The sequence below is a fragment of the Balaenoptera physalus genome (genome assembly GCF_965194825.1).
Source record: "Balaenoptera physalus genome assembly, chromosome: 1".
In the NCBI taxonomy this organism is placed as follows: domain Eukaryota; kingdom Metazoa; phylum Chordata; class Mammalia; order Artiodactyla; family Balaenopteridae; genus Balaenoptera; species Balaenoptera physalus.
In genome coordinates this window covers 24,021,492-24,038,206 of record NC_138882.1, presented here as the reverse complement: position 1 = coordinate 24,038,206, position 16,715 = coordinate 24,021,492, and the positions used below count along the sequence as shown (strand labels likewise).

The 16,715-nt window shown below is 39.0% G+C and overlaps 1 protein-coding gene across 20 annotated transcripts in view; it reads left to right on the top strand.

Moving 5' to 3' along the window:
• ENAH (ENAH actin regulator) overlaps nt 1–16,715 on the top strand; it is a 156,874-nt gene that overhangs the window by 120,543 nt on the left and 19,616 nt on the right. For 9 of the 20 annotated variants that reach the window (XM_082426186.1, XM_082426175.1, XM_082426192.1 and 6 more), the window contains 2 exons: nt 12,665–12,969; nt 14,175–14,957. In XM_082426186.1, coding sequence (XP_082282312.1) covers nt 12,665–12,969; nt 14,175–14,957 — 1,088 coding nt within the window. Of the gene's footprint in view, nt 1–7,392; nt 7,497–12,664; nt 12,970–14,174; nt 14,958–16,715 lie in introns of those variants that run through there. The other 11 variants (XM_082426188.1, XM_082426185.1, XM_082426179.1 and 8 more) reach the window with 3 other exon arrangements.

Below are 16,715 nucleotides of genomic sequence, written 5' to 3'. Positions count from 1 at the left end.
TTCTGTTCAGGCTGCCCACAGTGTGAGTGCTTGAGAGCCACATATGGCTCATGGCCACCTAATTGGACAGCACAGTAGTTGATCTCCTATCATTTAATTTTATTCTCCAAGAGCCTTTTGCGGGGCGGAGGCGGGGGGAGCGATTATTCCTTTTTCAAAACAGCCTGTTCTAAATTCATGATTGTATCTTAAGTCCCTCTTGTTTCTCTTCCGTTGTTTGAATTATCTCCTTCCTACAGAGTAGTATTGTTTGCCTTATTGGTTTTACCCAAATATCTGGTAATGCTTAGTGGTCTCTTTATTTCTAAAAAAAGAATTAGTCTGAATGACGTCAGTACTTGGCTTGGGTTTCCTCTTCATTGTGAGGTTTGGGTGTCTATGGACAGCATTCTTCCCTGACCGAGGGCTGCCAAGGGGGTCTGTGCAAGGGGCCAAGCAGACAGACTGACAGGCTCTCCTTTGGGTACAAGAGTGGGGAGCAGACAGGCCTCAGCCCCACAAAGCTGAGCTACCTCTAGTTCTACCAGACACCCTAGCTCATCTGAGGCAGCTTGTTCGCTTTGTTTAGAGGACAGTCTTCTGTGATAAATGCCATTCCATCCATTGAGCTCAGGTTGGGGAGCAGAGGGATGACTGGTGCATTTTCTTCAGACAGTGTGTGTGTTTATCAATCAGCTTGATTATGGTTGTACTGCCCATGCCCGTTCTTTCTACCTGCTGATCTCAAGTTAGGTCTTTTCCAGATTCTTCTCGCGTCTGCTTCAGCCATTCTGAGTCTGTGTTCGGGACCCTGGATGCCTCCACTCTTCAGTCCAGTTATGTTCCAGGCTAAGTGCTTTGTTCTGAGTGCTTACAGTATACCAGGGTGGTGGGTGGCGGACAGAAAGCCTCAACCTAATCAGAGAATAGAGTGAACATGACACAGTGTAGCAGAAGATGGTAAGTGCTATGGGAAAAAAATAGAGCCAAGTGAAGGGAGTATATGTTACAGAGGGCCAAGGGGAAATGGTTACAACTTTAAATAGGTTGGTCAGAGTAGATCTTACGGAGATGGAAGGAAGGAGTTAGCCGAGTGGATGTCTGGGTAAGTGCATTACAGCAGAAGGAGCAGTCTGTGCAGAGCCTTAAGGCAGGATTGTGCTCGTGTACAGGGAGGAACGAGGAGGCATGGAGGCTGGAGCAGAGAGAACAGGAGCAGAAAAGGAGACTAGTGGGGGAGTCGTGTCATGCAGGACATTGCAGGCAATCATAAAGAATTTAGCTTTTATTCTGAGAGAAATGAGGGCCCCTTGGATGATTTTGATAGGAATCATCTGGCTTAACATTTTAACAGAATTAGTTTGCCTGCTTTGTTGAGACCAGACTATAGCGAAACACAAATGAAAGCAGGTACAGGGTTGTGATAGCAGCCTAGCAAGAAAACTAGTTAAGAGGCTATTGCGGTAAACTAGGCAGGAAATAATGATGGCTTTCCCCAGGCAGTGGAAGCGGTGAGAAGGCAGATCCTTACATTTCCTGGTGGATTGTATGTGGGGTGTGAGAGAAGGGGAGGAGTTGTGGTTTTTAACGTAAGCTATGGGAAGGATGGAATCACCATTAACTGAGACTGTGAGTAGCAGGTTTTGTGGGGAGAGATCAGATGAATTTTGAAGATGTTAAGCCGAAATGCTCATTGGACATTCAAGTAGAGATGTTGACTACTAGGTAGTTGGATGTACTAGTACATCGGAACTGGGAAAGAATTCTAGACATATAACTCCTCCCTACCCTTTTTGTCTTCCAGAAATTTGATGATAAATTTGGTCTACTAAAGACCACTCAGCTCAATTTTCTACTTTGTAATGGGTTTATTTTTACACATTTTTGTTATTTTTCTGGAATTGCAGTAGAATCTTGGAGTGGGGGAAGACCGTTTGACTGCTCACATGTACCAACTTGAGTAAGAAGAGTCCAGGATCTCATGTCACTTCCCTGCTCGCAGTACGGGTGGCCAGCTCTCCTCGCATCCAGTTTAATTCTTTGGCCTGACACTTAAGAGCCCACCCCATGTATCTCTTTCCTCCCTTATGACTGTCTGTACACCATACTCGGTTTCTCCCTCTGTGCTTCTCTGTAGCATTTACCTCTCTGTCCTGCCCTTCTCATCCTTTCTGTCTTGTCCTTTTCTGTAGACTCTTTTCCAGGTATATTAATGGTTTTCGTTTCTGAACTCCTGTAACTTAACTACACGCTCTTTTATTGTTTGTTGTTTACTTTACATATGAGTCTTACCTCCACAGTGAACATTACAGGCTACTTGAGAGTAGGGACCTGAATAAAGTTTTGAATAAAAAGCCAAGAAGTTCAGTGGTACTGAATTCATTTATATGTAGGTGTTGGGGCATAACAGGCAGAAAATATGAGTTCATAAGGTTGTTGGGACCATTAAATAAGATAATACGCACTCTTTTCATGCTGCCTGGGCTTTTCTGTCTGTGCTGTTTGGGAGACGGTGGGAGCCATTCCTGAGGAGATGCTCTTTGAGCTGTGCCTTGAAGGGGAAGCGAACTAGGAGTTTTCAGTCATAGAATGGAAAAGCATTCTAGGCGGAAAGAGTCTATGTGTAAGAGCCAAGGGAGTGCACACCACCTGTGTGACGTGAGTACTGCCCCGCTTTCCCCGCTCCAGGACTGATGGTGCTATTAAACTGGTACGTAAAGGGCCTTTATGCCATGCTAAGACATTGCTTTTTAATATTCTTTCCCTGTTTGTCATATAATAAAAAGGCATCTTGCTTTGTAAAACTTCAGTATTTTCAAGTTATAAGAAAAGTATATGCCATTTTCTTTTGACCTACATGCCAAAGAATCTGTTTTTGCTTATGGTTGAAATATACTTGGGAAAAGGTACTACAAAACCCAAAAATATCTGCTGAATTTTATATAGACAGTTAGTGCTGGTCTTCACTTCATCTCAGCCAGCAGCTGTGCATGGCTGGATCTCGTTTTGTAGATTAAAAAACACAGTGGCAGAGGGATGTACAGCACACTCTAGTGAGACGTTTGGTTCCCAACAGAAATTATATTTTCAAAATTTATTTTGGGTAGTTATTTATATAAAAATAAATTTTCTTGTGCTTGGTTTTATTTTCAGAGGCATGATAAAATACCCTTGGGACAACTTTTATTTCATAAGTTGAGTAACTTTATCCTGTTACTTTGACTATTTAACTGGATCTCTCTATGCCGTTACTGGAAAATGTAGTAGAAGAGAATATTAATTTGCATCATAACATTCACCTGCAATTTTAGTAGTTATATTTTCAGTATCAAGTTCATATTATAATAAACGTTACGTTTCTGTTACTACTCTTAGGTAAGCTGTTAGTGGGTATCAGTAATTGATTTTTGAAGACTGGGAAATGATTCGTATTTGGTGAGCTAATAATAGTGGATGGGGTAGGAGGAAAATGATGTGAGTAGTGTGCTCCTGGGGTGTCTGTGTGCATGTGTATGTGTGGTGTGCGTAACAAACTTGATAGGGCTTTTGCTCAGAACCATCAATTATAAATGGATTATTTTCATCAGTAGCTAAAAATTCTTATTCTTCAAGTTATTTTTCTTGGCTTCTGACTGTTACAAAAAGGAAATGAATTGCTTAAAGAAGAGTTTAACAACATATTTCGAATCTGGTTTTGTTTGGGACTGTCCATTGCACTTCGAGGAACATCAGTTGCACTTTCGGGACAGCAGTTGTACAATGTGAAGACAAGAAATGGCCGTCTACTTTCTGGTTTCTAAAATTTTGTTGATGAGTGGTGTTAGGGATTGAATAGTGTCTCCCAAGAAAGATACGTCCTGGGGCTTCCCTGGTGGTCCAGTGGTTAAGACTCCGCACTCCCAATGCAGGGGGCATGGGTTTGATCCCTGGTCGGAGAACTAAGATCCCGCATGCCGCATGGCACGGCCAAAGGAAAAAAAAAAAGAAAAGAAAAGAAAGATATATTCTAATCTCCACTACCTCAAAATGTAACCTTTTGGAAATAGAGTTGTTAGTTAAGATGAGGTCATACTGGAGTGAGATGGACCCCTTTATCCAACACGACTGATGTCCGTATAAGAAGAGGAGAAAGTTACAGAAGCAAGATGGCCATGTGAAGACACAGAGACACAGAGAGAACACCATGTAAAGATGGAAGCAGAAATTATAGTGATGCTTCTACAAGCCGAGGAATACCAAGAATTACCAGCCTTCCTGAGAAGGAAGAGCAAGGCATGGAACAGATTCTTCCTTAGAGCCCTTAGAAGGAACCAGCACTGCCAACACCTTGATTTCAGATTTGTCACCTCCCATACTGAGAGAATAAATTTCCGTTGTTTTAAGCCACCTAGTGTATGGGTCTTTATTATGGCAACCACAAAAACTAATACAGGTGGTAACTAGCTTAGTAGACCAGGAATAGCTAAACTAAGCCAGGACAGAGAAGAGAAGGGTTGAGTTGCTGTGGTGCCTCTCAGTGGCAAGCCGTTTCATAATGCTTACACGTAGGAGGGTTAGGTAAGTCTTTATAAGGAGGGCTTAGCTACCCAGATTTTCCCCACAACACCCAAACAGGAGACTAGAGATTTATTATCTTCTAGAGATGCTCTAGACCAGTGCTGTTCAATGGAAATGTAATGCAAACTACATGTCATTTTAAAGTCTTCTAGTGACCACATTTTTGAAAATTTTAAAGAAACAAGTGAGATTAATTTTATTAGTATATTTAACTCTATACATCTAAAATATTATTTCAATAGGTAATTGATACAAAATTTTAGAGATGTTTTACACTCTTTTTTTTCATACTAGGTATGAAAAATCTGGTATGTGTCCCAAAATCTGGTATGTGTTTTTATATTAAAAGCATATCCCAATTCAAACTAGGAGCGTTTGAAGTGCTCAATTGCAACATACAGCTAATAGCTACCGTTTTGGACAGCATAGCAGTGTAGGCTAGGAGTTGGCAAACTATAGCTCGCTGGCCAAGTCCAGCCCTGTAGCCTGTTTTTGCATAGCTGAGAGCTAAGGAGGGCTTGTACATTTTTGCAGAGTTGTTTTTTTTTTAAAAAAAGGAAAAAATATGGACAGAGATACTCTCTGGCCCTTTTCAGCAGGTTTGCTGACTCCTGGTAAAGCCTGAGGTATAGGAGGCACAGCTGTGAAGGTGTGGGTGAGAGGCCATACTGAAGAGAGATGAGTGAAAGTCAGCCAACTTGGTCTCTTTCCTTTGCTCAGCTCCCAGTCATTGGCAGCCAGACCTGTAGAACTCAGGTAAGGAACTTGAAGAGTCCTCCTCCAGAAACTTGGCTTGGCCAAGAGAAAAGACAAAGATATTGACACCCAAGGTCCCTCCCATTGAAGCTCATTTATTTAAGGGCTTCTGATCAGCTTTAGTACCACTTATCAACATGAATGGACAGCCAGGGATCATCATACCTTTAAGGACAACTTTTATAACATGAAGACAGATCAAAACAAACAAAAAATTGAAATTGGAGGAAACATGTAATAACAGGGAACAGAAGAGAACCTAAAAAATACTATAATAGCTTCAGAGAACTAAGAATATATTTTATTCATAAAGCAAATGTTTGTAGTTATTTAAAAAGAATCAGAGTGTAAGAAAATATACTTAGAATTTTTTTTAAAAGCATTAATTTTAATACTAGGAGGTTTGAGAAATAAGGTTGAGGAAATTGCCCTGAAAATAGCTGTAAAAGATAGAGATAGTATATGAGAAAAAAAATAAAAGAAGATCAGATTAGGAGGTCTGACATCTAAATATTAGGAATTTTAGGGGGACAAAACAAAAATGTGAGGAAATGGAATCTGCAAATAAATAATATAAGAAAATTTCCTGGAACTCAGTGACTTGCTTGTGGTCAGAGGTGCCGACTTTTTCTGAAAAGGGCCGGATGGTAAAGGTCTTAGACTTTGTGGGCCACGAGGTCTCTGTGGCATTTGTTCAGCTCTTCCTTTGTAGCTTTGCCGTAGACAATGCGGAAATGATGGGTGTGGCCAGATTTGGGCCATGGACTGTAGTTTGCCAGGTCCCCTGGTCCAGATTGAAAAGATTCACCAAGTGTCCAGCCCAATAAGTAGGAAAACATAAAAAGATCTACCACCAAGGCATATCACTGGAATTTTAGAATATTAGAAGATTTTAAAAGTGGGGGGAGCTTCAGATTCCTGAGAAGTTACTTCCAATCTAAAATTTCCTCCTCTGCACAGTTTCCTAGTAAGCTACTGGAAGATGTATTCTATTAAAATGAGAGAGTAAACCAAGAATGATGATACCATGGGAGGAGCCAGGAAACAAGAAATCCAGTGTAGGAAAGAGATAAGGGAATTCCCAGCTTGACTAAGGCGAAAGCAAAACCTAGGGACCCAGCAGGTCTGAAAGTTATAAAGGGGGAATAATAATCCCAGCACCGAAGCGGGGAGTTGGAGCGTTGAAAGCGTATAGCCCTACGGTTAACCTTCAGAGGCAGGATGGACCAAAAGTTTCTGGGGGGAAAGAAAAACAATAAGCAAACAAAAAATAGATCACCTGATATACTTGACCCTATTGAGAGGGTTTACGGTTCTGATGGAGAGTTAAGGGTCTGTATAGAGAAAAAGAATCAAGTGTAGGAGGTAGCCATTTGTAACACCAGGGTTAAGAAAGGGATTGTTCTGGAAAGTAAAGATTGTCAGCCGTGAGTAAGTTAGATGGGTGCTGATGTATCCAAAGTACTGTCATGATTTTATTGGGAGAATGAAGAAGGAAAGATTTTAGGAGGTTAGAGGGTGTAGGAATTAAATCATTTGTGTAGTGTGAAGTCAGTAGATAACTTCTAAATCTGAAAGACTAAGAAGTATTAGTTCTAAACAGATTAATGTATGTAGTTAGAAACGTGAGATAAGTATCAAAGTGTTGAAAGTAGTTGCTTCTGGGGAGAGAAATCGGAAGTGGTAAGGGTTGAGAAGAGGATTAGTGTTTTGTTATAAACTTTGTAACACTCTTTGACCTTTGAAACTATGTATGTATTTTACAAGTTTAACTTTTACATTTTAATGAGGATAAAATTGAGTTGATAAAACAAATGTTTACTTTAGATGTTAAATCTTATTAGTCCAATACTTTTACTATAGTAACACGATGATAGTGTAGTTTAGTTTTCTATTCATATGTTGTGTAGCATTTGTTAATATCAGTTTTTGGTTCTTACTCATATTATTAATTCGGCTTCCTTGGCTGACTGTGATGAAAAAACATATTCTAAGAGACATGAGTCAGTCCTGTGTCAGTCTCAACACGGAACTTAATGTAGTTAATACCTATAAATAGTTTGCAAATCACCACTATTACCTGAAAGTTATAAAAGGGGAATAATAACCCCAGCACAGAAGCAGGGAGTTGGAACAATGAGAATGTACAGCCCTCCGATTAGCCTTCAGAGGCAGGATGGACCGAGAGTTGACCGCCTTCTCTTGTAAGTATTGTCTCTTGTCTCAGGAGCTTTGTAATATTAAAACGTAGTTATCTTGTTTAGTTTTATCCATTTTTCGTTTTTTTACTGATAGAGAAGTGAAATGCCCACATTTTATTTATGCAGTTTTATTTTCTTACAGATGTCAGTAGCATTAGTGTTACTAAATGTTATCAGCCTGGAACATTTTTCCTAATCTGCCCTCCTACTTTGTTATGTCAAATGTAAATCACTCTTCATTTACCTAACACTATTTTTTTGTTATACATAAGGTTGAATGAAATGTGTTTCAAATTTTTGTTACATAGATTTTGCTTGCTTTAAGAAAAGTAAGTTTTTGAGTTAAGATAAACTAAATATGTGTTCAAATATATAAAAAAGCTATTAATCTCGTTGGCTGGTGCTTCGTGCATCTCTTTGCATTTGGAGGATAGCTCTTTTGGGTGAGAAATTCAATAGGTATTTTGGTGGTGGGAAGAATTTTTCCTGATATTTTTAAAATGCTCTTGGTGACTATGATATTAGTCATTTGCACTACATTTTTTTCTGAAAAAATATATTTTCTCAGAAGGTTTCAAATTATTGTAAAATGTATATCCTAACTTAAAAGAAAAATTAGTGTTCCAGAATTTTTCCATAATTCAGAATTAGGGCCCTTGTACTTTTTTTTTTTATTATTTTATTTACTTATTTATTTACTTTTGGCTGTGTTGAGTCTTCGTTTCTGTGCGAGGGCTTTCTCCAGTTGCGGCAAGCGGGGGCCACTCTTCATCGCGGTGCGCGGGCCTCTCACTCTCACGGCCTCTCTTGTTGCGGAGCACAGGCTCCAGACGCGCAGGCTCAGTAGTTGCGGCTCACGGGCCTAGTTGCTCCACGGCATGTGGGATCTTCCCAGACCAGGGCTCGAACCCGCGTCCCCTGCATTGGCAGGCAGATTCTCAACCACTGCGCCACCAGGGAAGCCCCCAGGGCCCTTGTACTTCGAAAAAATCTTCAGATGAAAACAGTCATTTGTAGACAGAACTCTAGGAAGAATAGTCATGTGCATTTCCAGTATGTGAGTTGGCAGTGGTGTTCTAAGAAAAGCAGAATTTATACATTTGGAAACTGTCCCCCTAAAAAGATATACAGATGTCTTGCTTTAGAAGTCAAAACATGAAAGTCAGAAGATTTATATATACCATCCAATTTAGGTGGAATTATTCATTCCACTAAAGATTTGTAAGCCTGAGATGTTCTGTTTGACACACAACTTTGGGAAATATGTTTAGATGTGCTTCTTTTCAGTAAACAGGCTAAAAATTAGAGACTTTGAACAGTTTCCTTTCTTGCATCTTTCTTACTTTCAAATCAAGAAAATACACAGTCATCAGACTCTCCTGCAGCTGTGTGAACTGCCTACTTCAATCATCTATCAGTGAACTTGGGAGTTCTCTCTGGCACTGTGCTCTTTTTCCCTACATCAGTAGATACTCTTTTATTTATAGACTGAAAACCCAGAATATTATGACGTGTGGAGCAGTCTTTTTAAGTCAGGACACCCTAGTTGTAAATGCCATTATTTAATAATTCTTTCAGATTCACTTTACTTGTACCTGGCCTTCTACTTGTGCTTTAAGCTTACTTTTTGTGTTAAAAGCATTATATGGTCTAGAGAAGCAGCCATTAACTTGGGGGTAAAAAAACTAAGAACTTGGATAAGAAATGAGATGTAGTCTTAGAGTACAGTGTGGTTCAGCTGTGAACAGTGTTTACATTATCATATTCATCATGTAAACTCTGAATATTGATTTAACCAGAAATCAATATTCTCCCATGACTATATTGGGAAAAGCCTGTGTGTGGTGAGGGAGTTACAAGAGATATCTTAAAAGTCAGTAGACATGTATAAAGTTAAAATAATCAAAAGAATTGACATATCTAAAGAAACAGCCAAAAGAACTGATAGTAATTATCTCTGATATATTGGAAACTGGGGTGGGAGGGTTGGAACAATGAGCTGCTATTTTTTTCTTATAAACTTAAAAACTATGTGCTTGTATTATTTCGATAAAATAAAATGAAAGAGGTGGCACAGGAATGTAACAGGAGCTAATAAATTGGATTTTTTAATCATAGATCTTGGTGCAGCTACATTAAAAGTTAAATACTTTCCCTTAGCTTCTGCTTTCAAATATATTCTAATTAGAATAATATGGGTATATCTTTTGTCTTCTGGACCCAAGAGATTGCTTAGAGTATTATTACATTTCATGTGCTCTTATTTTTTGATGCATGTTGTATATTTCAAATGTAATGTAAGCCCTAGCTGAGTTTATTCATTAGATGCAGGTTATTCAATAATAATAACTTCATCTAGTTTATTATTAAAAATATTCTTCTGAATATACCTAATTTCTTGCCCTCATCCCTACAGTGGTATTGTTATCCCTCAGAAACTTTGGCCCCTAATTTATCAAATGGTATAATGAAGTCAGTACTGTACCGTAAAAATCAGATTTTATTATTTAGTTGTCAGTATTTTCAGCAACTGTTGGGTTGGCCAAAAAGTTCGTTTGGGTTTTTCAGTAACATCTTACAGAAAAACCCGAGCCAACTTTGTGGCCAGCCCATAATCAGCACTACCATAGGTGTCTTCTGTTTTCCTCTTGCACTGATGAAGTACTATGATCTGTCCAGAGAGAAGCTTTGTGTTGTTGTCCCAGGAGTGGGATTGGGCTTTTCCTTTGTTTTATAGTCAGTTCAGGAACCATGAAGGGGAGGGATTTCTGGAAAGGTCTTCCTGGCTTATTGATAGTGTTGGGAGGAGCAAAGGGCAGCACGCGCGTTCTGTCATGAAGCTCAGCCTCCAGTCAGAACCCAGCCAGTTTATTAGCCAGTCCAGGGAAAGTCTCAGTTTGAAACCTCCAAATAAGTATTACTATAGCTCACGTTTATTGAGTTCTTATGCTTCAGGTACTTAGTAAAGAGCTGTCGCGGTATTATCTCATTTAATCTTCCCCACAATGCTGTGAAATACTTTATGCGTAAGATGAATGTAACTTTTTTTAAATCTTAGGGCGAGTTAATTTTTATAGCAAGATAATTGTTCAAGTCCAGGTGGATACTTGGAGACATTTTCATGCTCTGTTACATTATATATGAAAGGTAAAAAGCAAACTGTTATAGAGCCACATCCAGGAGGCTTCTGCAGGTTTATAATATAATCACAAAGAGATTTTTGTAGTCATCATTTGAAGTCCTAGAGTTGAAGAAGATTTTTAATTGAGTAAATACTGAGACATTCTATACTTTCTTAGATAAGAAGATAAAAATATGTGAATGTTTTTCTAGCTGATCTTCAAATTTAATGAAACGTTAATAGAATTGAGAGCATGGGTCTTGGCAGAAAGGGTAAATTTAACAAAGTGATACTAAAATTTACCTAGAAAGAGTTATATATCTGAGAATCACCTAGAAAAACTCAAAAAGAAGAGTTAATAAGGATGGCTGCACCCTACGAAATATTAAAGTATACATCAGATATCAAAGCATCAAGATACTGGTGCCACGCCAGACAAATAGATATATGCTCCAAAACATTCTGGAACTTCAGTAACAGTCAACAGATGTAAAGGTGGCATCTTAAATTAGGTCTATAACCTATTCGATAAAAGGTGCTGTGATGTAGGTCACTACTTCACATGTCAAGCCCAAGATGAGTTTCATATGAACTAAGGATTTTATTGTAAAAAATAAAAGTATGAAAAGAAAGTGTTAGTAATTATATAAACTTGCTGTGGGACAGGACTGCCTAAGAAGGATATCAAAAGCAGATCACATAAAGGAATAATATTACTAGATTTTCTATGTAAAATTAAAAGCCATATTACAAAACAAAACTTTAAAAATCAAAGACATAAAAAAACCGTAATAAAAGTTAATGCATATGACTAACATGTGTGACAAAGGGTTATTATCTTTAATATAGAAAAGAACTCTTTCAAGTGAATATGGAATATTAACTATCCCAAGAGAAAACCGGTCAAAGAACATGCGCAGTTAATACTAACACAAAAATCAGTAAACAGATTGCAAAGTACTTTACCTCAGAAGTAATCAAATAAATGAAAATTGTTATATGATATCAGTCATATTAGCAAAGATTAAAAGCAGTGATGGTGTTCAGTGTTAGTGAGGGGAAAGGAAAGTGGGCATTCTCATATACTGTTGGACTTATGTTCCTGAAGACAATTTGGAACCGTGCGTCAAAAATCTTGATATTTGTATCTTTTCATTTAGCAAATCTGTGCCTCTGGTGATGATCCTTAAGAAGCAGGTAGAAAACGGTTCAAAGATACATGAAGATAAATGTTTATTGTAGTATCAGTAATAGTATTAGGCAAACTTATATAGTACCATAGGAGACTGCTTAAACTATGGACCTAAACAATGGAATACTACTCAGTCACGAAAAGTAAAGGTACAAACCCGTACTTAGTGCCTTAGAATACCTTTTACAATATATTAAGTGGGAGAGGAGAAAGCAGATTTCAGAGTGGTAGGGACATATTCTAATTTATTTGGTTTTTAAGGTTTATATGCATATTTTCATATGAGGAAAACTTTGGAAGTATGAATGCCAAAATGTTAATTTTACTGACCTCTGGATATGAGACTTAATATGATTTAAAGTTTATTTCTTAAGTCTGTTTTTTTTTTCCATTCACCATTTATTGAGCTAGTGCTGTGACTAGCCATTGTATTTTCTAAAATGATAAAATATAATTTATACAGTAAAAATTTGATGTTGTTTTAGGGAGGTAATTACAATTTAGAGATATTTCCATTAAATGATTGAAATAATGTCTTGGTCATTAAAGTGGTATGTTCAGTTATTCATTTATTTGCAACACTTTATTCATGAAAAGTACAGAATAAAATGAGACATTAGTGTAATGTGCTGAAGCAGCCCAAAATGATCCTAAGAGAAATTATTTTCATTCGTATGAAACATAAGCCATCTCTATCTAACATAGTCTTTCTTCATGTGGAAAGAGAGATGTTGATTGCCTGGTCTACACTGCTTTGTATTTAAATCAGAAATAAGGTTCTCATAGGTTCATTGTGAAAAGAATGGGTTTTTAATGGTGAGTAGCCACAGTTGCATATTTTTAATTTCTTCATTTCAGGCAACTACAAGAACAGCAACGACAAAAGGAGCTGGAGCGGGAAAGGCTGGAGAGAGAAAGAATGGAAAGGGAGAGATTGGAGAGGGAGAGGTTAGAAAGGGAAAGGCTGGAGAGGGAGCGACTAGAACAGGAGCAGCTGGAGAGAGAGAGACAAGAAAGGGAACGTCAGGATCGTCTGGAGCGGGAGAGACAAGAGCGGGAGAGGCTGGAGAGACTGGACCGGGAGAGGCAAGAAAGAGAGCGGCAAGAGCAGCTAGAAAGGGAGCAGCTGGAATGGGAGCGAGAGCGAAGAATGTCAAATGCCGGTAAGAAGTTTACAGATTGTTCCGTGTTCCTGGTGTCTGAGCTTGGATGGCGATGGCATTTTGTGTATTCGTGTATGAGAAGGACTATTTCACATTTGAGGTGCTTGGGATTAAGCAATGCGACTTGAAATTAGAACAAATATGTGGCTATTGCTACTTTAACATTTTCTTTTTATTTCTCTCTTTTATTGCTTGGAGACTTAAAAGAAAGCTCCAGGAAATTTTTATTCTGGTATTCTAATTCTTCTAACTCCCTATAAATTGGCTATAAAGTGTAAGTGTGTTTTTATGGGAAATTTTTATACTAGATGAACTTGGAATATATTTCCCTTCTGAGAGTGCTTAAATTGTCTTGAATACCGGAGCATTCCAGAAATTTGTTTGATTGTATTCTAAAGTTTTTGAAGGAGGAATTAAAAACAGTAGGTTAAAAAGTATCCTCTCTAGAGCTGACTAGTAATTTAAATATATGCAAGTATTGTGAAAAATTAGTAGAAATTACTAAATCTGATGGAATTTTATTGAAAGACATAAGGGTTAAGATATGACTAAAAATTTGAGGTATTTTGACATTCATTAAAATTAACATTTATTATAGGATTTAAGAATTATTATTTTATTCCACATGGCCTATATCTAAAGTTTCAACATGGGTTGATTAAATACTAGTTGATTGGTTTGTTGTTTGAGTTCATTCATTTGCTTTTGATTGCCTAATTGTTTTCTGGGGTTATAGCCAACAAAACAAAACTTTTCCACAAATAAACATTGAATTTGGGGGTTTCTAGCCCTTTATGATAACTTTTTGCTAGTTTCTCTCTCTATTATTTTTTTTAAAAAATACAACTAAGCTTACTCTTCTTTGTGGTCTTATTCATGTAATGTTAATGTCCTTTTAGTGGACGAAATAATGAAAATTAAGACTACGATCTTTTTCTTGTAAAGAATAAGCTAATCAGTTTAATTTATCAGTCAACTTGTTAGAGTAAAAGAAAACTTGTCCTCTTTTGGGTCTCAAAATGTATGTATAAGTTAAGACATTTTGGGGTGAAATTAGTTATTTGCCCATGTGCTTATTCTCTGGTACTAACTGTAGTCTACATTTGTACATTTTGTCTGAATGCTGGTTTTGTGGCTTTACTAGCTCCCTTTTTCTCTCTCCTTTTTTATCCTGTCTTTCGCCGCTGCTTTCCACCTCTGTCCAGCTCCATCCTCCGACAGCTCCCTGTTTCATGCTCCACTTCCTGAGTGTGCCAGTTACCAGCCTCCTTCAGCACCTCCTCCATCATATGCTAAAGTCATCTCAGCTCCAGTGTCAGAGGCCACTCCTGATTACGCTGTAGTGACCGCTTTGCCACCCACTTCCACACCCCCTACACCACCTCTTCGACACTCCGCGACACGTTTTGCAACATCTCTAGGTTCAGCCTTCCACCCTGTTCTTCCCCATTACGCTACAGTTCCTCGTCCTCTGAACAAAAACTCTCGACCTTCTTCTCCTGTGAACACACCCTCTCCCCAACCTCCAGCTACGAAGCCCTGTGCCTGGTCTACTTCCAGTTTCTCGCCCCTCCCTCCGTCTCCTCCAGTAATGATTAGCAGCCCCCCAGGCAGAGCTACTGGTCCAAGGCCCGTCCTCCCCAGTTGCGTTTCTTCTCCTGTGCCCCAGAGGCCTCCATCACCAGCGGCCCCCAGCGGGCTGCTCGACTCTGTCACGTGTCCAGTGTCTCCACCGCCTACCTCAGGGCCAGCGGCGCTGCCACCGCCTTCCCTCGCACCACTCTCACACTGTGGATCTCAAGCCTCTCCTCCTCCAAGCACCCCTGTTGCCTCAACTCCCTCATCCAAGCCTAGTGTTCTCCCTTCTCCCTCTGCAGCTGCCCCTGCCTCTGTGGAGACTCCTCTAACCCCTGTGCTGGGAGACTCCTCTGCTTCTGAGCCAGGCTCGCAGGCAGCCTCTCAGCCGGCCGAGACTCCAGCCCAGCAGGGTAAGGCTTCTGTTATTGCCACTAACAGCTAATCACTTGGAAATGTTACACGTCCACAGCTCTCATTGCCTAGAAGAATGGGGAGGATGGTTTTGAAAAAGGCGAAGGTGGGTTCTTTTCTGTTGGATTAATTGCATTTGGAGGATCAGTATGAGGGGTTTCCATATTGAACTAGATTTGGGTATCTTCTGCAGTGTCATAGTCAGTGTTATTCAGTATTTAAGGGCCTCTGTATGTTTCTTTTCATTTTCGCTAGGAAAACATTACTTGATACATTAATCCACACAATAAATATATTGATATAATCAAACTTGTCTTCCTTTAATTTCTGGGAAACACAGAGATTATATTTAGTGCCCAACTGTGGTCGTCAGACCTGTCATCCAGGAGTCTCCTCTGGGACAGTTCTGATCTTGGACCCTATTTCGTATTGGGCTTCTCATATCAGACTTCCAGGGATGGGTGCCACCCTAAGCCCTGGGGAGCAGCCCAACTTTGCACAAAGGGTGGAGAGGATGGCAGGCTTGATATGTGCCCCAAAGGGTTCCATGGTCCAAAATTCCAAGAAGTAGCAGGCTGAAGGGATAGTTGGGAGAGGATAGCATCCTCTACAGTTATCCCCCCACTCCCCATGCCTGAACTTTGCTGTCACAGTGACAGGGGAGGGGGGATGTAATCTAAGTATGGATTATTTGTAAGTAGAGAAGGACCTGGTTCTATAAGTAAATAAGAAGATGCTTAACCCGCTCCCTTTTAAAATAGGATTTAACGAGGATTACAGGAAGGAATGTGACAACAAATTTGTACTTACAAAGGAACGGTGTTACAGTCTGGATTTAAAACATTTATTAAAAAAAAAAAATCTTAGTTCTTAAGGGCTTGTTATTGCTGTGTGTATATTTTTCATGTTGACTTACTGAATTTGCTTAAAGGTTGAGTCACAATTCTAGTAGGTGTAGTTCAGTATCATTGTGAAAGTGATTCTGGAGCAAGAGAGACACAGTTAGCCTGACAGAGTCCAAAGGCCCACCTCCTGTGTCCTCAGAGCTCTGATGACCCCTCATGCAGCCCATCACTATATTCTTCCAGCAATTTATGATTCCAGCTTGTGTAACTGTTCAAAGTTAGCAGTTTCAAAAAGCTTACCACCCAGTTTGCAGATAACATTTTATTTGTCCTAAAATACCCCTTTAAGCCTTAAGGAAGGGGGAGGACCTACAGGGTCAGTCTCCTGGTTCATGTTCTTGCCCACTCCTTTGTGATTTTACAAGATCTGGACATTGCTCTCTTAACCCCTGTCTTCTGTACTTCAAATTCTATGTCTCCTAATTATTTCTGATAGTTGTTTTGAGGTTTTACTTTGTTCTAGTAGATTCCTTTACTTCAATGATTCTCAATTCTCTTTACACATTGCTTTTAAATGTGGAATATTTTTGACATATTGAAGCCTGGGACCCACCCTTCTTTCATGTTCTCAATTCAGCCACTTTGGAAAGCAAGTAACTATATATGTTTTCACTGTCGTAGAATTTATTGTCTCAACTCTTAAGGTTTACCCAGATTATTTTGGTCTGTTATTTTGAACAGCACTAACTGCCATCCTATACATTCATTTGTCTTTTCAGGGATGCTGCCTCTGTCCCACATTTTATAAGCATTTATTTTGTTTATTTACCAAATGCCCGTGAGCAAAAAAAAGAAACTAATTTAGACGATCTGTTGCAAAGTTCTATTAATAAAGCTCTAACAGTAAAGGGA